The sequence below is a fragment of the Salvelinus sp. IW2-2015 genome, linkage group LG8 (assembly GCF_002910315.2).
Source record: "Salvelinus sp. IW2-2015 linkage group LG8, ASM291031v2, whole genome shotgun sequence".
Classification (NCBI taxonomy): domain Eukaryota; kingdom Metazoa; phylum Chordata; class Actinopteri; order Salmoniformes; family Salmonidae; genus Salvelinus; species Salvelinus sp. IW2-2015.
The window spans coordinates 15033658-15061514 of record NC_036848.1 but is presented as its reverse complement, the minus strand read 5'-3'; the positions used below and the strand labels follow the sequence as shown (position 1 = coordinate 15061514).

Here is a 27857-nt window from a genome sequence, read left to right as displayed (position 1 = left end):
TTGAAAGTGGGGAGGGTGGGGTATGATACGCGTTAGCGGCTGTGCGCTGGGGGAGCAGCGTCGGACGACCCGGACACGTGATCCGCGGTTACATGGAAGAGATGCTCATAGCAGAGGACCCAATCTTGCTGAGAAGCTGATCGCGGCCAAAATCAAGTATTGCGCCGATCATCCCACGCATCGCAGTAAATGCGAGGCGCTGGATAGATGATAGAGGAAACGAAGATTTGCAGGCTCTGGGAATGAGTGGGCTTATACAAAGTATAGCCGGCTTATCATAACATCGCTAACAGGAACGTTGGTTAAGAGCACCCGTGCACGACATACAGCGGCAATGGGAGCTTCAGCGGGACCAGGGGTAACAGTCTTATCTGCGAAGGAAGGAAAGGCAGACGAGTGAGACTGTGTATTCGGATGGTAGCGAGTTCAAGGGCAGCTACCTCCTGAAAGTGCTCGAGCCACATTACGACCTTCTCTCGCACCCATTCCAGCAAACAGGTAGTGCCTGCTCTATACAAGCAAGCCCAAGCTGAAGTTGTCAATGAGTTGGCCAATCCACCCTGTGTTGCACTCACTACAAGATCAGATGGATGGATGGACCTCCAGGGCTACAGAGAGCTACTTAAGTGACAGACCATCACATTACCCCGGAGTGGGAGATGAGAAGTATCGCGCTACAGACATGCCCCGTTTATGAGAGTCACACGTGTGCATATTTTTCGCTTTGTTTAAGTCTATACTATAATGTTTTTCTTACAATGTCTGAGCCTTTATTTTAGTGTTGTTTTTGATGAGTAATCGTGTGTTTTCACAATGAGGAACAGCTAAACAAAAATTAACTACAGTTTGTTGCCATTTTATTTTCCAGCTGTACTGAAACCGAACCGTGACCCGAAAACCGCAAATAGTACTGAACCTTGGGTTTAGTGAACTGTTACACCCCTATTACATGTAACTACCCCCCCCCCCATCACCCCAATCAAGAGCAGTGGTTCAGGCAACAAGGACCCGCATATACACTATGTGCAGCAGGTGTGTGAGAAAGATAAGATCTATACCACAATGGGGAGGTGTTGACAAGGGGTAATAAGGTGAAGGGAGGAACAGAGGTGTATTGTGACATGGGAAGCAGGGGAGGGGGCTGACTCACAGTTTCACCTGTGGGGGACAGTGTGTGTGTGTTAATGAGTGAGAGAAAGAAAAAGACAGAGCGAGGCAGAGATGAGGACAGACTGGAACGTGATGAGTAGGACTGCCCTTTAAACAGTAGAAATAGGACCTCTAGCTGCCTSATCTGCCCCCGTTTGTCTGGTGACTCAACACACGCACCTCCTCCAACCACGTTCGGTCGTTTAGTACAAGCCGGTTTTCCCCCCTTCCGCTCCACGATGTATGTGGGTGTGAGAAGAAAAAAAAGAGGTAGGAAGGATGACTGGCTGAGATATTTCTCAAGCGGGTTGCTTTATTTTGGAATAGAAGTGGACAGGAAACAGAGATGAACGTGAAGAGGAAGTGATGAGGACTGATGACATTTGAAAACACACACACAGAGCCAAAGGCCACCTGCACAAACACCTGTCCAGTAACACATGCCCTTATATATGGGCAGACTCAGGACAGCAGCACAGAACTGTTCACTAACTACCTTACGGTTGGAATGAGAAGGAGGGTAAAAGAGGGGGGAGGAGTAGAGAAAGATGAATAAAAGCAGAGCTTACATTGCTCACATCRTGTTGCATCAATTCAATACACACTACACCAGGGGTATTAAACTCTTACCCTATGAGGTCTGGAGCCTGCAGGTTTTCTGAGCTACCTGATCAATTGAAAACACCTGGTGTCCCCCCCCCCCCCAAAAAAAAAAATGTTTGCAGTGGAACTGGCTTCGAGGTCCAGAGCAAAGTTTGAGGGGACTGAACTCTCGCTCACTACAAAAGTAGAGACAGCACATGGTGGTAGAGTAATACCACAGATAGAAGAATGAGACCGATAATTCACTGGATGTATAAATTATGAATTTGTTCCCGTTTGAAAACGACAGGCTGTGGTCTCTTGGTTTAGTTATAAAAATCTTTGGTTTTTTKGGGTTCTGTATACAGACAAACATCTCAGGGCAAGGTTCTGGTTCAGTGACCCATTCCACACACAGTCACATTAATTTYGTGAAACCCATCACTCCTACACAATTCCAAATCACACACGATTGTGTAATAATTTACAAAGAAATAAGGAATCAGAGTATGATTCCAAAAACATGAATGAGCACGTTTTTTGTTATTAGTTTGTGCGTTAACCACAGAGAGTGTGTAGAATTCGCAGCCGTCAGTTTGGGAGGCCACTGGAACAATGAGAAGTTTGTGTGCGTAAAACCAAGTGTGAAAGAGTTGGCGTGATTGAGGCGCTTTAAGCAGCTTCCTAGTTGACCTACTGTCAGGGCCGAAGCTACATACAAAAGGTCCGGACCGCGGTAGTTTCTTCGAAATTGAAAAAACTAATTATACAAAAAATAAAACAAATATTTTAGGAAGTCAGTCAGGGTCTCAACTTACTGATGACAGAATAGTAGAACACACAAGGTGCAATTTCAGAACTTGATTGTGCATCATAAGTTTTCCCTCTTGTTATATGTCACTCAGTAAACAGGTTTCTATCCAACCTTTTTATGCGAGTCAAGTATGTCAGAAAAAAAAAAATGGCAAAAGAAAAGTCACGACAGGCCTGATGGAAACAGCAAATGTCAGTAAACTTTAGAAATGTCCAAAAAACTAAATTCCATTAGACAGGGTGGGATCTTTTTGTGTCGGTACAATTCATTATGCGAGAAATTGTCGGAAATGCTTTTATGAGCAAATATTTATATAACCATCATATCATATCAAAGTAAACTTGGAGTTACACAATGAATAAGATGGCACCGACAGACATGGCCGCATTTATTGTAGCTGGGGATTTTAAAGCAAATTAGGGAAACGCTACCGAAGTGCTATCAACACATTGACTGTAGTACTCGCTTAGGGAAAACACTAGATCACTGCTACTTGCCTTTGAGGTGCCTAACAAGCCCGCCAAATCAGATCACAACTCCATTTTGCTCCTCCCTTCCTATAGGCAGAAACTCAAACGGAAGTACCCGTAATAAGGTCTATTCAATGCTGGTCTGCCCAATCGGAATTCATGCTTCAAGATTGTTTTGATCACGCGGACTGGGATATGTTCCAGGTAGCCTCGGAGAATAACATTGGCGCTTACACAGACAGTGACAGAATTCATCAGGAAGTGTATAGGGATGTTGTTCCCATGGGGACTTAAAACCTATCCAAACCAGAAGCTGTGGATAGATGGCAGTATTTCTGTAAAACTGTAAGCGCAAACCACTGTATTTAACCATGACAAGGTGACTGGGAATACCGTTGAGTACAAACAGTGCAGTTATTCCCTCTAAGGCAATCAAACAGGAAAAATGTCAGTACAGAGACAAAGTGGTCGCAATTCAACGACTCAGACAAAAGACGTATGTGGCAGGGTCTACAGACAATCACAGATTACAAAGGGAAAACCAGCCACGTCGCGGACAACGAAGTCTTGCTCCCAGACTAAACACCGTCACCTGCTTTGAGGATAACAGTGCCACTGACGCGGCCCACTCCGAAAGGACTGTGGGCCCTCATTCTCCATGGCCGACGTGAGTAAAACCCTCGGAAGGCTGCAGGCCCAGACAGCATCCCTAGCCACGTCCTCAGAGCATGTGCAGAACAGCTGGCTGGAGTGTTTACGCAGAAATTCACTCTCCCTATCCCAGTCTTTTGACCCCACTTGCTTCAAGATGGCCACCATTGTTCCTGTACCCAAGAAAGCAAAAGGTAACTGAACTAAATTAATATCGCCCCTTAGCACTCACTTCTGTCATCATGAAGTGCTTTGAGAGGCTAGTTAAGGATCATATCACCTCTACCTTACACCCAAGACAATGTAATTGCCATTGCACTGCCCTATCCAACTGGTCAATAGGAATACCTACGTCAGAATTCTGGTCATTGACTATAGCTCAGCATTCAACACCATAGTGCCTTCCAAGCTCGGGGGCCTGGGTATGTGCAACTGGGTCCTGGACTTCCTGACGGGCCACCCCCAGGCGGTGAAGGTAGGAAACACTTCCACTTCACTGATCCTCAACACAGGGACCCCACAAGGGTGCATGCTCAGCCCCCCTCCTGTACTCCCATGACTGCATGGCCACACACGCCTCCAACTCAATCATCAAGTTTGCAGATAACAGTAGTAGGCCTGATTACCAACAATGACAAGACAGCCTACAGGGAGGTGGTGAGGGGTGTGTCTCACTCACTCTCTGAGGGAGCACGCCCCCAATCCACATCGACGGGACCGCAGTGGAGAAGGTGGAAAGCATCAACTGGAAATGGTTCACACAAACAGTGAGGTGAAGAAGGCGCAACAGCGTCTCTTCAACCTCAGGAGGCTGAACAAATTTGGCTTGGCCGCTAAGACCCTCACAAACCTTTACAGATGCACAATTCAGAGCATCCTGTAGGGCTGTATCACCGCCTGRTTCGGCAACTGCACCGCCTGCAACTGCAGGGCTCTCCAGAGGGTGGTACGGTCTGCCCAACGCATCACCGGGGGCACACTGCCTGCCCTCCCGGACCCCTACAGCACCTGATATCACAGGAAGGCCAAAAAGATCATCAACATCAACCTCCTGAGCCACAGCCTGTTCAACCCGCTATCATCCAGAAGGAGAGGTCAGTACAGGTGCATCAACACTGGGACCGAGAGACAGAAAAACAACTTCAAGGACATCAGACAAATAGCCATCACTAGCCAGCTACCACCCGGCTACTCACCCCTGCACCTTAGAGGCTGCTGCCCTATATACATAGACATGGAATCACTGGCAATTATAATAAAATGTTTACATACTGCGTTACTCATTTCATATGTATATACACTGTATTCTATTCTACTGTATTTAGTCAATGTCACGCCGACATTGCTTGTCCAAATATTTATATATTTCTTAATTCCATTCTTTTAGATTTGTGTATTGTTAGATACTACTGCACTGTCGCTAGACCCGCAATAAACATCTGCTAAGTGTGTGTACGTGACCAGGTTTGAAAATCCCTGGCCTATACGTTCTCTCCCAGACTCATGGAGAACATTTGGAAAGTGGCAGAAGGTAACCAGTCCATCGAGTATGCATAACACAGCCCTAGGCTAGACCAATTATGTACCATTACGGATAATCATCAACCGTGAATGATGTCTGAGAAAGTTAGACGCACATATAACAACYCTGTCCCCAACCAGTAACCTTCCCTGTTATTGTAACGGTGAGAGGTTAGCATGTCTTGAGGGTATGAAATGTGTGCGTCTCTAACAATAGACACACGAAAGGATAATTACATCAACCATGTAAACACGAGCTCAGCAAGTATGCACGAGTCACCTGCATGCATTTGTATCTTGTGCACATGCTTCAGCTGCTAGAAAGCTGAACGCACTACCAGCGCTTTGAAAAGTTTGTAATTGTCCTTTCCTGTGGATAGATTGTCTCACATTCCTACCGCCAAAAGGACCAACCGCACAGACAACTGGTAAAGTACATTAATTTCTTTATTCAACATTGTATTGTAAAAGGTCGTGCGAGGAAACTTCTGCCCGGTGTAGAATTCAATGTCGGGTTTTCAGGCAAGTTGCCAGTCATTGATCTACAAGTTAGTTTGCATGCAGAACGACTCCAGGCTATATCAGTAGCCTAGACAAACAGCTTCGCGTGCTGACCAACGAGGTAGGCCTACTCCTGATCTGGCACATCTGGGCGTCACCTTCAGCATTCAAATGTTCGAAAATTGGAGTTTAACTACCGCCAGAGACGACTCTCGTCTGGCTATAGKTAGGTTACATGCTGAGTTGGGCCTACATTCGATTTTTAAGGTTCACCATCAACAATAGTTTTGCTTGAAAACAATAAGTATATATGKTAATTTTGATATGAAATGATCACCTTTACCCTGTATAAAACAGGACAGCAATCACTTTCGTATGGTTGAAGCAGAGAAGCTCACTTCGAGTCCGTCAAAACGATCTAATCCATTTGTATAAGAGACATGGTGAAATCCAAAAGTGGTGCTATACAGTCATTGGCTATGTCATAGTTAATTTCTTAAGATACATTTACTAGCGACAACACTGACTACATTTACTAGCGCCAATACTGACTGCAAAACTACAAATGAATTAGTGGGTTTTAATTTTGAACAAGGGTGCCCTGATTGCAGTAATACAACAATCAAATACAAATGTGAAACAAAACAGCAAATCAATATAAAGTAAAAGAAAATACAGCACAACACAAGAGAAGCTGTTAGATTCCTCAGCTACTAGGTCCTCACTTAAACAATTGCCAGAGCAGCACCAAAACATCCAATTGTAAGGAGTTTAGTAAGTTGTTCCAGCAGGTAGGTAAATTAAAAAGTAAAAGCAGATTTACCTAATTCGGTGGAGACCTGAGGAACCTCAGAGTTAACCAACACTGAACAGGTTAGGTAACTCATGTTTTTACACTTCAGCAATGAAGTTAAGTAAATTGGAAGCATGTGTTGTAGAGCTTTGCAAACAGTGAAGTGATCTCGGGACTTTAATGATGACCAGCCAACMTTTTGATATAGGATGCAGTGATGAGTATTAAAACAGTCACCTGTGATAAAGCAAAACGTGCCACGGTAGACGGCATCCAAACGTTTAAGAGTAGTGGCTACTGCATTCTGGTAAATGGTGTCACCATTTCAAAAACTGGAAGTAAAGTTGACTGTAGAATTTGTTTCCTGCTGTTTAGGGAGAGGCAGGATCTCTTTCTAAAATAGTTTAAATCTTAGCTTTTTAACTAGCTCATCAGTATGTTTTTTAAACAATAAATCCTTGTCAATCCAAATGCCCTGGTATTTATAGGCAGGAACCCGATCAATGGGAGAACCATTCAATGACTATGTTGTCCATCMCAATTTTTTTTGTGAGAATTAGAGATCATATTTAATCTTTCCCACATTAAATTACAAGTTTCAAACCAACCAGATCTTTTTATAAGGCAACAAAGTCAGATTGCAGCTCAAACAATGCCTGCTCTACAGTTGGGGTAATGGCATACGTAACCGTATCTGCATACAGATGAATATTATACATTTTAATAGATAGTTCAATAGTATTCATATAATATTAAAAGAGAMCAGGTCCCAATACCGACCTTGCGGCACACCTTTCGTAATATCCAGGAACTAGACTTCACACCATCAGACATAACCATTGCAAGACAGAAAATCCCTCTCCCCCTCAGTGCCCAATCTGGGTGCAAAGTAGGGTTGGGTGGTCTCTAGATTTTTATTCCATTCTTCACACATCCCGGGATTTACAATATTACCGGCTTAGTACACAAAGGTGCGCCAAAGAAACCCGAAGAAAAAAAACACCCATTACCAGAATGCTAACAAGATTAGCACAACTAATAGTGAATTTCCATAGAGGCTGCTAGCTAAATATGCTAACTAGGGCAAACAAAGAAAACCAATTGCAAAGACAGGCAATCCAGCTCAAAGTTATACATACAGTACCAGTCATAAGTTTAGACACCTACTCATTCAAGGGTTTTTTCTTTATTTTTACTATTTTCTACATTGTAGAATAATAGTGAAGACATCACAACTATGAAATAACACATATGGAATTATGTAGTGACCAAAAAAAAGTGTTAAACAAATCAAAATATATTTTATATTTGAGATTCTTCAAGCGGTCACCACCCTTTGCCTTGATAACAGCTTTGCACACTCTTGGCATTCTCTCAATCAGCTTCATGAGGTAGTCACCTGGAATGCATTTCAATTAACAGGTGTGCTTTGTTAAAAGTTCATTTGTGGAATTTCTTTCGTTCTTAATGTGTTTGAGCCAATCAGTTGTATTGTGACAAGTCCATATTATGGCAAGAACAGCTCAAATAAGCAAAGAGAAACGACAGTCCATCATTACTTTAAGGACATGAAGGTCAGTCAATCCGGAACACTTCAAGAACTTTGAACGTTTCTTCAAGTGCAGACGCATAAACCATCAAGTGCTATGATGAAACTGGCTCTCATGAGGACCGCCCCAGGAAAGGAAGACGGAGAGTTACCTCTGCTGCAGAGGATAAGTTCATTAGAGTTACCTGCACCTCAGATAGCAGTCCAAATAATGCTTCAGTTCAAGTAACAAACATCAACTGTTCAGAGGAGACTGCGTGAATTAGGCCTTCATGGTCAAATTGCTGCAGAGACCACTACTAAAAGGACACCAATAAGAAGAGACTTGCCTGGGCCAAGAAACACAAGCAATGGACTTTGTGGGACTATCATTTGTTTTTCAACAGGACAATGACCCAACACACCTCCAGTCTGTAAGGGCTATTTGACCAAGGAGGAGTGACGGAGTGCTGTATCAGATGACCTGGCCTCCACAATAACCCGACCTCAACCCAATTGAGATGGTTTGGGATGAGTTGGACCGCAGAGTGATGAAGGAAAAGCAGCCAACAAGTGCTCAGCATATATGGGAAGTCCTTCAAGCCAATTGGAAAAGCATTCCTCATGAAGCTGGTTAAGAGAATGCCAAGTGTGCCAAGCTGTCATCAAGGCAAAAGGTGACTACTTTGAAGAATCTCAAATCTACTTAGATTTGTTTAACACTTTTTTGGTAAATACATGATTCCATATGTGTTATTCCATAGTTTTGATGTCTTCCCTATTATTCTACAATGTAGAAAATGGTAAAAAGAAAAGAAAACCCCTTGAATGAGTAGGTGTATCCAAACTTTTGACTGGTACTGTATATAGGCAGGAAATACTGAATGCAATTTTTGGTGAGTTTGGACATTTTCAAGTGAATGTGAACTAAAGACATTGTGCAAATGAACAAAGTTTTGAACCATGCTTGTCTGAAGGAAGAACAGTACTGGGTCTGGAGCATCATGTGCACACGCTGTGTCAAGTCGCTAGGACAACTGGCCTGCCATGCTCAGAGAAGATGGAGCTGATGGCCGAGAACAGAGAGGAGAAAAAGAATGCAAGGAAATCAAGACGGCAGTGGCAGCTGTATAGATAACTCATCCAAAGGGGTTTGACTTCTCAAACACGTCAGGAAGCTAAAACAATATGATGCCACGTCACCTTATTAATTCAGCCACTTACTTAGACAACTAGCAAGTTAAATTTGTCACGTTAACGCAGAATTCTTCATTTTTCCACACAGGAAAAGATAAAACGCATAAGAAATATCTTGCTGCGTTTTGTAAACAAAGATGTAAAATGCTTCTTATTGTAATTTCTGCTCGGCATCAGACMTTTTGTGCTTCAGTCTCACTACTCCACTCGGACTAGAATTTTACTAAAAGGCATTCTATCAGCAGACAACTCTCTGATGTAGCTACTCCCCCCCCCCCCTACTTTTCTCCGGTAAAATGCAAGAATAAACATGAGGAAATGTACCCGCCTACATTTTTTCTATGATAAACAGAAATGGCCTTGCATCGTTTCGCAAAAAATACATTGCTTTGTCATTGTAAACTCACTTGTGTAGCTGCCAGCCAAACAGCGTTGCACCTCTTGTCATTGATGCCAATAAAGCTATTTTATGTGAAAGAAAACTATAGTTGCACGTTCCTGATCACTATTGAAGCCCCAAAAAATAAAATCTTACCCCTGCTCCCGCTTTCTCCAGTTGTGCTATTTACTTAAACACGTGACTGGCTCAACTGTTCTGGGGAACTACAGTAAGCTTCATAATGTAACAGGTGATATTAAGAACGCAATCCGTTTTACCTCCTAACGTATTGCACAAGTTGACTGCAGGTATTTACTTAAAAAGTAGATTAAGTTTCACACAAAAAGTGTAAAACTATTTGTTCCAATGGAATTAACGGCATAGAAAAACAATTGTGGTTTTCAAGCAAAAGAATGTAAAAAATGATATATACACACACATAGTATTTTAGCTCGACCACCCTCTGCCTCAAATACCCTCCCGGACCACCTGAAGGCACCACAGACTCTGGGCTCCTTTAAAAACAGGCCTAAAGACCTCTMTTTAGGAAGGATTTATGTTGATAGCTGTGTGCTCCTTGGTGTCCTACCGTGTTGCGTCAGCTGGGTTCTTTGTCAGTTACCCTGTCTAGTTGTGCGCATTTTTTATTTGGTTATTATTTTATGCACTGAGATCATTCTGTATAAATTAAAAGCACTTTACAAAAGTAAATCATCATTATTATAACTCACTGTATCCTGTCTGACAGATCATTCTCAAACCTACTTAATTGTTAAGCCTACTTAATTGTTAACCAATTTTACCCCCCAAAAAAGGCTGCATTGGGCCTGTAAATTACAGTTTTTAAAATCGCTGTGCGGAGTTAAAGTAACTGGCCCTAAAAAACGAATCCCTATAAAAACGGCCTGTGGCATTGATGAGTCAGAAACGCCAATTATAGTGTCAAAATTGAGTGTAAATAGGATAGTTTTGGTCATCAAGTCAGTCTGGTCTAAAACTAAGTGAGTCACGAGTAAATAAAAAAGATTGGTTTGGATTACAATTATGTCAACAACTCAAGCCTCCTTTTGCCAAGATCCACATACAAATCGCCCCCCCACCCACATCGCTTCCCTTCATTCAAATGGGGCTCCATTGTTTCGTCTCCCCCAACACGTTCAAAGGATTACGGCCATTTGAGACTGAAAAGCCCTATACGGATTGACCACACAATGCATGCTTCCAGCAAGATGCCTTCTAAACAACGGACCCTATCATGCAGAATAGGTGGTCGGAGTTCGTTGGTCCCCAGTGGTGGAGAGTATGCCGGTAGCTAGACCATAGACCGCTGGTTACGTGTATTTTAATAATAATAATCATCAATAGCATAGCTGACATTATCCGAGTTGTATTGAGGTAGGCTTTGGCTTGGAAACGTTTCAAAAAGGGGGCAAATCATTTGTAGGAAAACCTTTTGTCATGATTGTGATGTTGCCAGATTGACTTTAGATGCAGTATAACTTTAGCCAGCTAACTACGATTTATGGGACCTCCATATTTTAACTAGCTAACATTAGCATTGCTACCTATGTTTGACTAATTTTGCTAGAAACAGTAATGGCAATATTGCCATCTCTAAAGTAAATTTGACGACATAGCAAAATTGTTTCCTACTYATTATTTGCCTACTTTGGCAATGTCAACATATTTCCATGCCACTAACTTAGTGTAATGTAGACGAAACAGTCACATTAGCCTTCGAGGTGCGACCCATGTCTAGGGCACAAATAAATATTGGATGCAGCTATGGTGGTACTAGCTAACTCATGTATGACTATAACAGTGTMCTAACTAGCAGCAACAAACTCAAACCAACCCAGGGCCGTAGCAAAACATGTCACAGCTGGTTGCATAGTGCAACGACGGGCACCAAACTGAATCAAATCCAATCTGGAGCCAGTCTGTCTACATCTGTAAAGGATAGAGTTAGCTTCCAAGAGACATTACTCTATTGCTCGAGCTGTGTTTATAATTGAGGGATGATGACCATCATTGACCCTATTTTTCTGCATTCCGCACAGTTGGGTGCCAGACTGATCCCCTGTTATGAACGGATGCCGGGACCTACCAGAAGGAGCATAACATGCCCAGCAATGTGATCGCAATGGTTTAGCGACCTCCAAAAAATCATTTTATCCACAGCTCGTCAGCAAGACTTCAGAATAAAAGTGTGTCATGAGACAAGTACACTTGTGACACCTCCTCCGTTGATGCCTTCACGAGGCCTCTAATAGTGACCCGAGTAACTGCAATGATTACAGACGGCTTCAACTACACCAGGTAATGTGTGTTAAGTTAAATGTGAAAAGGTATATTCAATTCCTATGAATGGAACAGTTAGCCACATGTATCCAGCCAGAAACAATCACCTGTACAGCGGGAACAGCGTTCACAAGGTCATCATTTGTACAAATACAGAAGGTAACCCACAATATTACTTTGATATATTTGATAACCAATTCTGAAACAATTTGTTTGTTGGTTATTTTCTACTTCTTCGATACATATGTCCAGCGGTCATTATTTCACTTCACATTTGAGGATTTCTGAAGTGAAATTGAAAGCTGAACGCAGCGATCAGGTTGGTTGCACCAGGCTAATCATTACCGCCATTGATAATGTAAGCAGTGTGCTCTCTGTGCGTGTGACCGACCAGTATATTTGATGAGGGGCCAGGAGCTGATCTATGCTGCTATGCCCATCAATGGGGCTCTGGCAAAGACCTTACCTCTTGCCTGCTAAGGCTAAGTCTGACTTGTTCAAACTTCAAACATAGTACCTGWTTGGATGTCAGATATGAAGTACCAGTTCATGGTTCAGATATTGCCGAACTGMCATTGGTAACAGAACAATGACTGAGTGTTTGTGGTGTGTGTTCACAGAAACATGTATGGAGCCAGCTCATGGAGATTTGCAAGATGACGTGATGAAGTCCAGACTGACTTGATACTGATGTCTCTGAATGGAGAGAGAGACCTGGCACTCAGCATTACAATTTTACTTGTATTGTATTTATTTAAATTATTGAATTGGTATCAGTTAAAACGGAGGGGGAGAAACCCTGTGTATTCTGCACCAGGATCAGAGAACTCCGGTTGTATACGGGACACCACACAGGAAGGTATGACCACTGGGAGGAGGGGGGGGGGAGACAAGACAGCTGCAGGCAAGGTTCTGACAGACGGGTGTGTCTTGGTGGCAACGACACAGACATAAAACACCCACATCAAAACCCCCCCAAGCCAACTCACATTTGGCTTCGGTCACGGCCGCCAGCATTTCCTGAAAAGCAAGCCAAAATAAAGGAGGCCAAATCAGTTCTCCTTTAATGTGAGTTAATGTGTAGTGGTTAATTGTATATCCAATAGGCTATGCGTTTGTAGATCGACTGAGGTGACTGAAGCTACAGGAACCAATGTGATAATGTCGGTTTATGCTGTTCTCCAACTAGCATTTTACAGTAAAAAAAAAAAAATTGTATAGAAATGCAGTAAATGAGCTTAAATCCTAACATTCCTTGGTTGGGTGGGGGGGACCCCACTAAAATACAGACCATGGCTACCACTGCATTCAACCCTCCAAGTAAGGAGCCAGATATTTTAGCCTTGAAGCCTATCGGAAGTCAGCCGCGAGTTTCGGTGAACAATGAAAACATGCCTGACCCCCCCCTTTTCCCTTCCTGAAAAACAGGATGTTATGGATACTCCATTAGGGATGAGTGAGGACAAGGCTACAGCACCACACTGTATAGTAAACCACTAGAACCCATTTTGTTTTGTTCTATGAGGTATAGTTTTTCCCTTGCTCTCTCACTGCCACTTCTTTCTGTCACTGTTCTTTCACTTCCATTTATGCTTTTGAGGCTTCCACCTTCAACCCCTAACCTGCCTCGCACTCATGTTGAGGAAGTTAACTAAATCTATAAAAACCCATAAGATGAAGAAAAATACAATGCGACCGCAACAGCCAACCATTACTCCGACCGCGTTGGGATGTCATCTCCAGGTCAGCAGACACTAAAGCAGTGCTTTGTGCCGTGTTCAAAACAACGGGGAACTCAGAAAAATACGAGGTCAAATCATGACGCCAGTGATCTTCAGGTCGGAGCTCTAGAAAGAAGCCAGAATGTCTGATTTTTCCCAAGTCGGAGCTCGTCTCCCCCCAAGTTCCCAGTTGTTTTGAAAGCAGTTTTAGGGTCAATGACACAGAATATCTGTGCGCTCGTACACCACGAGTCATATCTTCCTGTCTGATTCTGCAGCAGTCAGTCAGGGTGACTCACCCTAGTCTGGAGAAAAGAGCTTCGCTTTCAAGCATCAGCACGCTGTACCACAGGAGGTTGGTGGCACCATAATTGGTGAGAACGGGCTCGTGGTAATGGCTGGAGCGGAATCACTGACAGCAGTGTTTCCATGTGTTTGATGTTTGATTCCAGCCATTACTATGAGCCGTCGTCCCCTCATCAGCCTCCACTGGGCTGTACACACCAGCTAAAACAATACAGCCCTATGTGACATTTGAAACTCTTGTCTTCTCTACTGGGCTGTACACACCAGCTAAAACAATACAGCCCTATGTGACATTTGAAACTCTGTCTTCTCTACTGTACTATTTCAGCAAGTGACCGGGAACAAAGAGTGATTGAGCGGTGGGACATTATAAGAAAACAATACACATGTCTGTGCCCGTCTGTCATTTGCACCTGTGTTTGACAATAAGTCAGGGTAAGGTCATTTGCGTTGGTTTAATTGAGCATGGCTGGTAATGAGATCGGGGCATTAGACTGCTAATCCACTTACCTCCCAAAAACACTGAGCAGTGTACATGCACAAACGGAACCTCCCAAAAACACTGAGCAGTGTACATGCACAAACGGAACCTCCCAAAAACACTGAGCAGTGTACATTGCACAAACGGAACCTTCCCAAAAACACTGAGCAGTGTACATGCACAAACGGAACCTCCCAAAAACACTGAGCATGGTACAGCACAAACGGAACCTCCCAAAAACACTGAGAGAGCAGGGTACATGCACAAACGGAAACCTCCCAAAAAACAGAGCAGTGTACATGCACAACGGAACCTCCCAAAAACACTGAGCAGTGGTACATGCACAAACGGAACCTCCCCAAAAAACACTGAGCAGTGTACATGCACAAACGGAACCTCCCAAAAACACTGACCAGTGTACATGCACAAAACGGAACCTCCCAAAAACACTGAGCAGTGTACATTGCACAAACGGAACCTCCCAAAAACACTGAGCAGTGTACATGCACAAACGGAACCTCCCAAAAACACTGAGCAGTGTACATGCACAAACGGAACCTCCCAAAAACACTGAGCAGTGGTACATGCACAAACGGAACCTCCCAAAAACACTGAGCAGTGTACATGCACAAACGGAACCTCCCAAAACACTGAGCAGTGTACATGCACAAACGGAACCTCCAAAAACACTGAGCAGTGTACATGCACAAACGGAACCTCCCAAAAAACACTGAGCAGTGTACATGCACAAACGGAACCTCCCAAAAACACTGAGCAGTGTACATGCACAAACGGAAACCTCCCAAAAAAACACTGAGCAGTGTACATGCACAAACGGAACCTCCCAAAAACACTGAGCAGTGTACATGCACAAACGGAACCTCCCAAAAACACTGAGCAGTGTACATGCACAAACGGAACCTCCCAAAAACACTGAGCAGTGTACATGCACAAACGGAACCTCCCAAAAACACTGAGCAGTGTACAGCACAAACGGAAACCTCCCAAAAACCACTGAGCAGTGTACATGCCAAACGAACCTCCCAAAAACACTGAGCAGTGTACACACAAACGGAAGCCTCCCAAAAACACTGAGCAGGGCTACATACACAAACGGAACCTCCAAAAACACTGAGCCAGGTACATACACAAACGGAACCTCCCAAAAACACTGTGCAGTGTACATACACAAACGGAACCTCCCCAAAACACTGTGCAGTGTACATACACAAACGGAACCTCCCCAAAACACTGCGCAGTGTACATACACAAACGGAACCTCCCAAAAACACTGTGCAGTGTACATACACAAACTTAGCCAGAGGCACAGCTTAACAACTACCCACCTCATCTGGACAGACAAACACAGCATGTAGCAGATCAACAATCTCAGTACCTTCACATCAACTAAAACAGTTAGTTAGTGTACACACAGCCACTCAGGTGCCCTCCACACACACACAAAACACACAGAAGCCCTGTTTATCACAGGGTTAGAGGCAGCACCTGTTTCACCTGCACTGCATCACAGTGAAGCTCTCAAGGAGATCCCTTGTTGACTGACTGTACAGGCCGAGGAACACCTGCACCCCACACACAGGCGACAGATACCCAAATTACAGCCAACCTCCCATCACGTGAACAATCAACAAACAGTGACTTAACTGGCTTCCTCGGCAAGACATTAAATACAAATGCCAATATTTACAGTCCAGTAGCCGATTGAATCCTTCTTATTCAAGCCACAYGTCGACATTTAACCCCACCCAACCTTTTCCCTAACAAAACAAGTTCACTCAGGACCCACCCAACAGGTTAGCTGACAGGGAAAAAGCTTTAACATTGCAGATAGATTGACTTCCATCAATGTAATTCTCCGCATCATTTCCAATCCCCACATACATATACATATATATACTCTTTGTCTAACTGGTTGTTGCAAAAAAAAAGGTCATAGCCAACAGCTCTAACTAAAAATGGTAGAGGGAGATCTTGTTCTTATCTTAGAATCTTTCACACGGGGAGAAAACTTGGGACAACTCAACCAGCAATACCCTTACCTGTGTCAGGTGTGGTCAGCACTGTATGCTTGTTGGTCCCCTCGTTTGAAATAGACCCGTTGTCACCACCCTTCAGGTACTAAAGACACAAACACAGAAGCTACCAGTTAATGAGCAAAAGTGTCAATGAAGCATGTAATTAGCTGGCTAAGTGAAATATTTCAGTCTTGCAGAGTGGCTAGTCAAACGAATGAGTTGCCCTGGAAGCACAAGCCAAAAAAAAAAACTGTACTAAGAAAAACACTTAGCTAGCTATTAAAATCTGGTGTTCGGTCACGTGACAAAATCTGGACACTGAGTGAGAATTCTACTGTTTGACAATGGTGCTTTCTTTATAAATCATGATATTTTGATGAAGTGAATTAAATTGAAATATGTTTGCATAAATATCAGGGATTTTTCTGCCATTGTAATCCTTAGGCGGCACGCCCAAGTGTTTTTTGGGGTCGCCTAAGCCCAAACCGCCTACGTTGTTCTTGTTTTGTGTTTTTCCTTTTCTTTTTTCGGGGAGACTAAGTCCAAACCCTGGGAAAAAATAAAAATTTGAAGGCTGCGCCAACGTCCGACCRCGCTGATTGACACACCCCCTGCCACGCCACCACCTAAGCCCCTTTTTGATCCAGAAATAAAAACACCAATATCTTCCTAAAAAATGTTCTGAATAACGTATCAGTGGGGCCTCGGTGGGGGCAGAACAGAAGACGACAAACACTTTCAGTGCTCTCCTGAAAATACTGCTTTCACATTCTTCCATTTTGGGACGTCGTCTTCTCCAATCATAAACAAGTCGACTATCAACTCGAGAGGTATACAAGTTGATTGAMGTCCGGAAAGAGTTTTTGTGGAGCAAGCACAAAAATCACCTGAAGTTAAGCATGCTTTCATCTACTGTTTGACCATGTACACTAGGACCGAGATGATAACAGAATCGCGAAACTCAGTATCGTGGCAACTAAAAAAAACACGAAGCGGATTTAACTGTTTTTAGCAAGTATTCTAGGTAGCTATGTAGTTGAGGGGAAGAGAGAGGAATGTTGATTGGCACCTGTCTTATGTGTAAAGAGGGAGAGTAGGGGGAGAGAGGGAAAGTAGTAGGCAGGTAGGGATGAGGAGATAGAAAGATGGTGAGAAAGATGGTGAGAAATCAGAGGACTACTGGCTGATAAATGCCCTCAGCAAGCACTGCCAGTCTGCAGTGCACACAAACAAAATTACAGATGCTCATTCTGTTTTCGGTTGTTCGATATTAACAGGCCTTTATCCTCCCCATGTTTACAGATATCTTGTTCGTCTGGGTGGCACATCCTCCCCCTCTTTTGACCAATTCATCTGTTATACTGTAAGTACACACACGCAGTAGTCCAATTCTAGGTGAGGGAGGGGTAGAAAGTGGGACAGATGTCAAGGTAATGTGAGCCCATGATCATTATGTTCAGAGGTTAAACTCATCTACATTGGAACCATCACATGTCATCTCTCACACACTTTATTCTGTTTTGTTTGATATTATCCCTGTGTTTAAAGGGACATTTCAAAACAATGTCAGCTTCATATCCATCTCTAGCACCACCCTAACATCAACATGTGAAAAGTGCGAGTTTCTATGTTTTGTAGTAAAAACAAAAGAGGCAGATAAGTGTTTACAATGACGTCGGTATGCATTGTCTGATTTTAACCAATTATGAGTAGGCATTGCCTACTTGATGTCACTGGAAACACTCATCTTCCTCTGTCTTTTACTACAAAACATAGAAACTTGACATTTTCACATGTTGATGTTCGGCTGGAGATGATGAATATGAAGTTGAAAACGTTTTTTGACTTTATTTCCCTTTAACACGTACCAAGCTTGTCTGGATGGCCTCGTCTACCTCTTCTGGCCAATTAGTATGGATATAATGTTACACACACACAGTTTATTGGTTGTGTGAAAAGTACAGATGCTCATTCTGTTTTTGTTTGACATTAATAGGCCTGGATTATTTGCCTGTTCACTACGGAATTTAAGATATGCACCTACTGTAATGACATCTGCCGTTGCTGCTAATAAATGGCAAAAGACCCACCAAGAATCTGAATGGAAAGTGGTTTGTTGTGCACACATTTATGAACACTTGTAATCTCACCTTTACCTGAGGAGCTATCAGGATGGTTAGCTGCCACCAAACACACTGTGTAGTCTAAGGGGGGGTAAAAGTTTGTTGAGTCTAGCATATATATTTTTTTTTTACATTTAACCTTTATTTAACTAGGCAAGTCAGTTAAGAATAAATTATTTTTTACAATGACGGCCTACCCCGGCCAAACCCTAACAATCACGGCCGGTTGTGATACAGCCTGGATTCGAACCAGGGTGTCTAGTGACGCCTCGAGCACTGAGATGCAGTGCCTTAGACCACTGAGCCCTATAAGTTGTGGGAGAAGTTGCAAATAGAAATGTCCCCATTAAAAGTCTTTGGCCATTGGAATGCATTGAATTGCTATGGTGTAGAATGTGTCAAAAGGATTCTCAGGATTCTCATTCTCATTCTCAATCTAGTCTGATGCTGTCTAATGTTCGTTTGATGTCTTTAGCTCGTAGGTTTTAGGAGTGGGCAGAAGAAAAATAATAATGAGTATCTCAAGTCGAACATACATAAGTGTTGATGTTACAAACACACTAAAACCCTAAACGTATTACCACCATGTCAGAAACTAGGGACCTCAGTTAAAATTAATGCAAGTTGGAAACTCGGGATCCGACTCKTCCGCATAGGTTAGCAAGTTGGAAATGTCCGACATGACCACAGATAATTGCATTAGTACGTCAAATATTCATTTTTCAATGATTTCTTGCATACAACATGAAATATGCACATACATTAAAATCCAATTTGTATATTATATATACACACACAAATTATATTTCATTTTAACATCCCCATTATTGTCTAACCACTGGAAAATGTAATGTTTATAGGACATTGCTATCTTGAGATATTTGAGTTTCTGTTTATTCATGAGTCCACCTGTCATTTTGGTGACATTTTTGGAAAAGGCTTTGCCATCGTGACCTGTGCATTATCTCCCGCGACCTTTTGACCCAGAATTCAGACACACAAATTCTAATGTCAGCAATGGTAAGGCCTACTACAGACATTAAACAAAGTGCTTCTGGGAGTATGTTGTATTATTGGGTAGTTCTAAAAGTAATGTTAATTTTACCCTCCCTACCATTAACCAGAAAGCACATTCTTACGAATAATGCTAAAATACTAGCTAAACATGTTATTTTGCTAAAATTGTAAGCGGACAGGTCGATTGAGGCCAGAATAATGAAAAATTCGAACAACAGATCAATCGGTGCATGGCATATTCAGCAAACGATGGCTAGCTAGCTAGTTTAGCTGAAATTTTCAGCTAGCTAACAAAACAATGGAAACGTTAGCTAGATAGTTAGCCAGTTATGAGTTGCAAGGGTGTAGCATGTTTCTAAAACTCTCGAGATAGTTTTGGTTGCTTGACCAGTTAGCTAGCTTGTTTGGCTAACCATTTCTTTGCGCGTAGCCGCGCTAACAGCTTGACGTGGTTAGATTAGCACAAACTAGCTAATGTTAGTTGCTAACACAGCGACGAGTCTTGTGTTTCAATTTAAAACAAACCTTCTGCGCTTGTTAAAATATTTGGTCGCTAGATAACAGGTCGTCCACCTCCACTTGTGGTGGAGACACTGGCCTACTAGACAGGCTTAAAACTGGCTATCCGTGCTGAGCGAAATTTGGGCGTTTTAACCCCACTCACTCACGGGCAGTGGAAAAGTCGTGATCTGTGCCCCAGTTGACCACTCCTTGCCGACGCTGTGGTTTACGAAATAAAGTAAAACTGTCAAATTATCCCATCAATCCGCTTGTATCTTTTCTTTTACTTACCTATATGTCTCGTATTCCCTGTCCCTTCGCAACGTATTTCTTTTCTTCACTTTATCCACCTTTTCTCCTCCTTCTTTCTGGTTTCTCGGTCAAGCTCGGTGGGAGCAAAGATGAATAGATATGCGGGGGTGAGAGGGCGGGCATAACGGTTGGATTTTACCGTAATTACGGATAAGAGTTAGCCGAACAAAATTCCCGTAATGGTGTGTCTTCAGTTGCAGAATGAACATTCAGCATCACACAGCACAATATAAATTAACTTATCCACAAATATCCAATTGAATGAACATAAAAAATTATAATTTATATATATATTCAATTGGGTTGGTTCAAGGGGTATCACATCCGGCCGTGATTGGGAGTCCCATAGGGCAGCGTACAATTGACCCAGCGTCTTCCGAGTTTGACTGTCATTGTAAATAATAATTTGTTTTTAACTGATTTGCCTAGTCAAATAAAGGTTAAATAAAATAAATGTTGAAGGTTATGTCCCTGGCTTCTCCCCCCAGTCCCCCACCCACCTCTGATGTCATCCCATTGATTGTCTTAGAAAAATAAATAGAAGTTGAACAGTAACCCACAAGAATGCATTGGCATAGTAAACTCTGACACATGCAAACAGAAAACCATAAAACTGGAGTTGAATCATATGCTGCCAATACAGTATTTGTCTAAGTCTCCCTGTATAAGTGGATGACTGCATCAGTAGGCTGTCTGGTGCTGGCACTGTCTGCCTCCTAGTAGGATAATCAGCCGCAATTATGTGGTCCAAATTATACTTTATATACTTCTGATGCTTTAGACAATTGTTTAGATCAAACAGCTGGCAGTCTGCCTCATGCTCTGCTATTTGCCTTAAAAGGACTGTGGAAGCTTTAAGTCAAATGGCCAATTTCCTGAAGAGACCCCCGCGATGGTGAAGAATCTCTAGGTTAAAAACCCAGTGTACAAGATTACAAAGAGAAGATAATGCCGCACTCGAAAAAATTATAAACAACTATGGTGCAGCCAGTGAGTTAGAAAAAAACATTTGTTCATTCATTCCTTAATATCAAAACACCGTTTATTCATTTGGGCCAGAGTAGGCTACTTACTGAAACTATTTGTAGAGTAACTTTCAAGGGGAAATCTGCAGTTGCTACATACATTTTTGACTTATAAATKAATGATATGTACCCATTAATTCTTGAAGAATATAACTTACAAATKCCCCATGAGCTTAGTTCAACTRTCCACCCCATAAGAACACAAAATACAAGCTTGTTTTACTCCAATGTTTGTAAATGTAAACTAACACGATACATCCTCAAAACATGGTCAAATTTTGATTTGATGCATGGTCAGTCCTTGCATCCATAGCTCTGTCTATTAATTTTAGGGTGGTTCCATTTCTCCAGCCCCATCTCTCAGGTTTTTTATGAAACAAGGGTGGGGAGTACACTCTGTTATTGTTTCAACAGCTGATTGCCCCTTTAAGTAGTATGTGCATCTAGATCAGAGACATAAACAACAGAAAGGGGGGCAACAGCGGACCAGAGAAAGAGAGAAGAAGATGGGAGACCGGGAGAGAAGAGTCTGGGGCTAAGTGAGACAACAAGAGGAAGACAGTCAGAGAGAGAATGAGAGCTGAAGAAAGAAAGAACCTAAAGCTCCACCGGGGAGGTAATGTTTATGTGTCAGAGTGTCAGCGTCCCTGCCTGCTCTAGGTGTGTGACCATGTGTCTGCGCAGGTTGCTGTGGTTGTTGAATGAGGCGCCACAGTGGGAGCAGCTGTAGGGTTTCTCCCCAGAGTGGGTCCTCAGGTGAATGGTCAGACTGCCTTTCTGGGTGAAGCCCTTCCCACACAGGGAACACATGTACGGTTTCTCCCCTGTGTGGATGCGCATATGGACCCTCAGAGTTGTCTTGTTGACAAACGAGTTCCCGCACAGGTTGCATATGACAGGCGTCTCTCCTGTGTGGACCGCCCGGTGGCGGATCAAGTCAAGCCGGCGAGAGAAGCGCTTCCCACAGTCGCTACAGAGCAACGGCTTGGTACCGTGGGGTACGTGGTGGCGCTGGAACTGGTTTACAAGACCAGGGCGCCTCACAGTCACACCCCCTGTTGCCAAGGTTGTTGTTGGGGTCTTTGGGGTGTTTTCTAGGGAAGCTACCTCGACGATTTTCAGACCCCGTCCTCCTGTATCCCCTGTCGGCTGACCCCCTCTGTCACTTTGCACCCCCCTCATTGGAGGGTTGCCTGGCAGTGGTCCCCCAATAGAATGAGTGTTCAGCTGTATCTGATGATTGACTGTGTGGTCCGGCAGCAGACCAGAGTGTGAGGGCAATCTCTGGGGCTGTTCTGGGGTTCTGAAGAAGGGGTAGTTCTCAGTACTGCTCACGCTGCACAGAGTTCCTTCACCTCGACAATGAGCGCTCATGCTGTAAGGTCCTTCATCGTGACCTAGTCTCTGGGTGGCATGTTCCAGCTGTGGAGTCGCCATAGCAATAGTCTCACCATCAATATCGTCATGACCTACAGGAAACAAAATGATAAAATCATCTGTTAGTTATCTGGCTGTCAATTGTCTATATACCAGTCCATCATCTTCCTCCTCCACACACCTGTGTCTGGCCAACATCCTCCAAAGTCATCCTCAGCTCCCTCCTCCTCCTTTATCAAGATGACATCTGGACTCTCCACAACTGCACACTGAACCATAAAACACACACATTCATTCAAATATGTACATATTTCTAGAGTAGTAGTAGCCTATGTCAGTAATGTGTGATGAGCTATTATTGCCACACCTCTTTTTTGACTGTGGATGGACTCTCCTCTTCCCCTATAGTAATAGAAGCGTCATCCCTGTTGTTAACAGCCGCGTGGCGCTCAGGTGTCTTATCTATGAGTAAGAGCATAGGTCAAAAACCGTTCCACTTCCAACATACTATGATCAATTGACTGGTCGCCCAGCTAGCAGCATTTCGAGAACCTGAACCAACCTGTGAGTTTTGCCCGAGGCTTGCACAAAGTTCTGCCGAAAGAAAAACGACTGCCCCGCGGTGTACTCGCCCGTTGTAGCCGCAGGGAGAAAAGCTCGCTCTTCATCCCTTTCATCTTCATCTTCAGCGCTTCGTTGTCTTTGTAGCTGCGAGAAATCTCCAAGTGTAAATCAGCCGAGCTCTCGGAAAAGAGTTGACTGATCTCGACAACGGCCGCTCTAGCAAGCACGTCCATTATGGAAGCGAGTTGGGTCTGTAAAGACAAATGAGCCTGCATTTTTATTGACATCGATTCCAGTGGCGAGATAAAAGACAGAGGGAGAAATTGGGGGAAAAATCAGATCATTGATCAGACAAGCTGTGACGCTTTTGTCAGTGTACACAAAACTACTTCCGGTGAATAAACGCAGTGCTGACCGTAATTATAAGAAGACCTACGCAACTTTTTGGGGGGAGGACCAGCGCCACAGATTTATGCGTACAATGCCKTCAGAAAGAATTCACACCCCTTGACTTTTTCCACGTTTTTTTCTGTTACAGCCTGAATTGAACATTGATTAAATGTAGATTTTTTTCCCACTGGCCTACACACAATACCCACATAATGTCAAAATGAGCCGTGAATTTCAACAACAGATTCAACCACAAAGACCAGGGAGGTTTTCCAATGACTCACAAAGAAGGGCACCTATTGGTAGATGGGTAAATAAACAAAATTTAAAAAGCAGACATTGAATATCCCTTTGAGCATGGTGAAGTTATTAATTACACTTTGGATGGTGCATCAGTCACTACAAACATACAGATGTAGTTCCTAACTCATTTGCTGGAGAGGAAGAAAACCGCTCAGGGATTTCACCATCTGGCCAATGGTGACTTTAAAACAGTTTAATGGCTGTGATAGGAGAAAACTGAGGATAGATCAACAACATTGTAGTTACTCCACAATACTAACATAAATTACAGAGTGAAAAGAAGGAACAGAATAAAAATATTCAAAAAATGAATCCTGCTTGAAATGAGGAACTAAAGTAAAATTGCAAGCAATGTGGCAAAAAAAAAGAACTGTTCTAACTACAAAGTGTTATGTTTGAGGCAAATCCAAAACAACCCATCACATCACTAAGTATAACTCTTCATATACTCTCCATGGTGGCGGATGCCTCAAAGTTGGAAGCACAGAATCGTCTAGAATGTCATTGTATGCTGTAGAGTTAAGATTTCCCTTCCCGAACCATGAAAAACAGCACCAGACCATTATTCCTCCTCCACCAAACTTTATTGTTGGCACTATGCATTCGGTTAGGTAGCGTCTCCTGGCACCCRCCAAACCCAAATTCGTCTGTCGGACTGCCAGATGGTGAAGCGTGATTCATCACTCCAGAGAACGTGTTTCCACTGCTCCAGAGTCCAATGGCGGCTAGCTTTACACCACTCCAGCTGGCGCTTGGCATTGCGCATGATGATCTTAGGCTTGTGTGCAGCTGCTCGGCTATGGAAACACATTTCATGAATTTCCCGACGAACAGTTATTGTGCTGACGTTGCTTCCAGAGGCAGTTTGGAACTCCGTTGTGAGTGTTGCAACCGAAGACAGACGTGCTTCAGCACTTGGCAGTGCCGTTCTGTGAGTTTGTGGGGCCTACTTCGCGGCTGAACCGTTGTTGCTCCTAGACATTTCCATTTTACAATAACAGCCCTTACAATGGACCGGGGCAGCTCTAGGGCAGAAATCTGATGAACTGACTTGTTGGAAAGGTGGCATTCTATGATGGTGCCACGTTGAAAGTCACTGASCTCTTCAGTAAGGCCATTCTACTGCCAATGTTTGTCTAGGAGATTGCATGGCTGTGTGCTCGATTTTATACACCTGTCAGCAACCGGTGTGGCTGAAATAACCGAATCCACAGATTTTAAGGGGTGTCCACATACTGTTTTATGTAAAGTGTATATTAGTCTTTTATTTTCTATTACATTTTTGACAAATGTTACCATTTTCTTCCACTTTGACATTACAGAGTATTTTGTGTAAATTATTGAATCAAAAATGACAATTAAATATTTTTTGTAACACAACAAAATGTGGAAAAAGTCAAGGGGTGTGAATACTTTCTGAAGGCACTGTGTCTTCAGACTCATCTTTGCTCGTGACTGGAAATTGGAATTCATGATCATTAACTAATTGTAACAGCAAAATGTAGTTAGTCAACGAGTGCAATTTGTATGGACAGGCCCCTCTTCAATCTCTTGCTTTTTGTTGTTGCAAGCATTCTGTCATGGAAAGTTAATATCGCCCTCCTCTGACAAGCAAAGGCAATATCTGATTTATGTGATGTTGGAATGTCACGCCTTGATGGAAAGTCTCATAACTCACAATAACGCTCAGTGAAGGGAATAAGAGTGTAATTGTTATATTCCAAGACCATCTGTTAATGAATATCATCACAATTGTCATAAATCGTTTTTTAAATATTTTTTATTCAAGATAGATCACCATGAACCCAAGGGCCTTTTGAATCCTTATTAGGGCTGCAGTGAAGACGTACTTAATAACTTTACCCATAATAGAAACATACATAGGTTGTCTTTCTGAAAAATAAATCGAAATAATTCATTATAATATACATTGACGTTTTATTTTTCTGTGCACAAACTTCGACAACAGACATGATAATGAAATTGGAAAGAACACAGCATGTGTTAAATATTGTTTAAAAAGTCACAACAGGTTACAATTTACACACATTGTTGTAATCTGAGTATAATTCCAAACCTTCACAAAGCCAGCTTTTGAATATACAGTAGTAATGTGTCACTCTTTAAGAAATTATGCTCATACACGCTAAACACTTGTCGTGTTCCAAACTGTAAAACTATACTTCATCATGTGTCTTATTTGAATCTCTTTTCCATWAATTTTTTTAGCATTAGCTTAAGCCTGTGCTTCAATTAACCCTCTAACTTCTCTTTCCTCTTGCTCTTTCTCTACCGCTGAGCTCTCTTCACTCTCTTTCTCCCTTCCCTCATCCCCCCCTTCTTGTTGACCATCTATCTTCCCAGTTTCCTCACTCTCCTCCTCTTTCTTCTCTGTAGTGGTTTCTACCTCTCCGTCGGTCATCTTTTCACTCTTCTTTTCCTCTGCTGTGTCCTTCACTGGGGCGGGGGGGCCGCAGCGGGGGGGGGGGGGGGCGGAGAAGGGAGAGGCAGGGACGAGTGGCAGGAAGTAACGGGGGGGCAGGGAAGGATCAGGACGGACGGGGGAGGAGGGGGAGGGGGAGGGGGGGAGAGGGGAGGGAGGGGAGGGAAGGGAGGGGTCAGGGTGGCGGCGACACGGAGACAGGCACCTGAAAGGAGGGCAGGGAGGAGGAATGGTTAAAAGGAAAAAAGCAAGGAGGTGGAGAAGCAAGGAAAAGACCCAAAGAAGAGTGCGTGATCACACCGCCTCTACACCCATCCTCTGTCGGCCGACCCGGAGCTCTTGCCCCGCTTCTGCCCGCGCCGCTCCCACTAAAAAAGGGACATCATAGCAAATCCCAGCATGTCTAAGTGGTTTCCTTAACGCCCCCCAAAATAATGCTTGAGTAATCGGAACTGCTTCAATATCAAAAATCCTGGGCCAAAATAAAAATGCCTCACGTTTAATTCTTTTTTTTATAGGCAATAATTGTATTGTCTTTTCACATATTCCAGGACACCGGTTGTCCGCAACTTCAAACTTCGAGATCATCTATGGCTGTGGCAAACGGGGCGTCATCAAACACAGAAAGTGCTTTCATGGTGTCAAAAACAAAACACGCAAATATGAGGTGAGGGGATGTTGATGATCGTGTACACCAGAGGTACTGACATTGAGCACCATAACCCTACCTGACAACATACCCTCTCTTTCCCAGGGTGTTTCCTATAAGAGAACTTCTCATCATCATGGTGTGATGGGCTGGCGTTCTGTGCACTCATCCATCGCTTCTTTTCCGGGACGCTTTTGACTTCTCAGCGCTGAGCTCAATCTGAGAGAGAAGAATTTCACCTGGCCTTCAACACAGGCAGAGTACAAAGCTGTGTGTGTGTGTGTGTGTGTGTGTGTGTGTGTGTGTGTGTTGTGTGTTTGTGTCTGTGTGTGTGTTTAATGATTCATCATCCTTCTCCTCTCCTCCATGATCTCTTCTCTCTCTCTCTCGTCTCTCTCTCTCTCTCTCTCTCTCCTCTCTGCTCTCTCTCTTGCTCTCTCTCTCTCTCTCTCTCTCTCTGTGTCTCTGTCTCTGTCTCTGTCTCTCTCTCTCTCTCGTCTCTCTTCTCTCTCTCTCTCTCTCTCTCTCTCTCTCTCTCTCTCGTCTCTCTCTCTCTCTCTTCTCTCTCTCTCTCTCTCTCCTCAAAGGACCATGGCTGACTGCTGCTGCTCCGTGTGGAGGTTGGTGATATGATCCTGATGGGGAACGGCCCAGACCCTATGTGTGTGTTCACGCTATCCCAGCACTCTGTCATTCACCTTCCAAAAATTAGAGAAGGAGAAG

General features: G+C 43.3%; 2 protein-coding genes across 11 annotated transcripts in view; both read right to left on the bottom strand.

Moving 5' to 3' along the window:
- The window catches only part of LOC111967510 (catenin delta-1), a 34020-nt gene extending 13532 nt beyond the window's left edge, over positions 1 to 20488 (bottom strand). For 7 of the 10 annotated variants that reach the window (XM_070444762.1, XM_070444768.1, XM_070444769.1 and 4 more), the window contains exons 1-2: positions 20363 to 20488; positions 16455 to 16533 (exon numbers count right to left, since the gene is read on the bottom strand). The gene's annotated coding sequence lies outside the window, so the exon portion shown is untranslated. Of the gene's footprint in view, positions 1 to 12875; positions 12907 to 15900; positions 15978 to 16454; positions 16555 to 20362 lie in introns of all 10 variants that reach the window. The other 3 variants (XM_070444763.1, XM_070444764.1, XM_070444765.1) reach the window with 3 other exon arrangements.
- A 962-nt stretch (positions 20489 to 21450) lies between these two features.
- Positions 21451 to 23729, bottom strand: LOC111967509 (uncharacterized). Its single transcript, XM_023992569.2, has 4 exons — positions 23348 to 23729; positions 23153 to 23247; positions 22967 to 23054; positions 21451 to 22877 (listed from the first exon to the last, which is right to left on the bottom strand). The coding sequence occupies exons 1-4, from the start codon at positions 23634 to 23636 to the stop codon at positions 22039 to 22041; spliced, it is 1311 nt and encodes a 436-aa protein (XP_023848337.1). The 5' UTR covers positions 23637 to 23729; the 3' UTR covers positions 21451 to 22038.
- Between the last annotated feature and the right edge of the window lie 4128 nt (positions 23730 to 27857).

Coding starts and splice junctions, on each gene's coding strand:
- LOC111967509 (XM_023992569.2), bottom strand. CDS start 23,636: ATGTCAATAAAAATGCAGGCTCATTTGTCTTTACAGACCCAACTCGCT. Junction 23,248..23,347: donor GCCTCGGGCAAAACTCACAG/GTTGGTTCAGGT, acceptor TCTTACTCATAG/ATAAGACACCTGAGCGCCAC. Junction 23,055..23,152: donor CATCCACAGTCAAAAAAGAG/GTGTGGCAATAA, acceptor TTTATGGTTCAG/TGTGCAGTTGTGGAGAGTCC.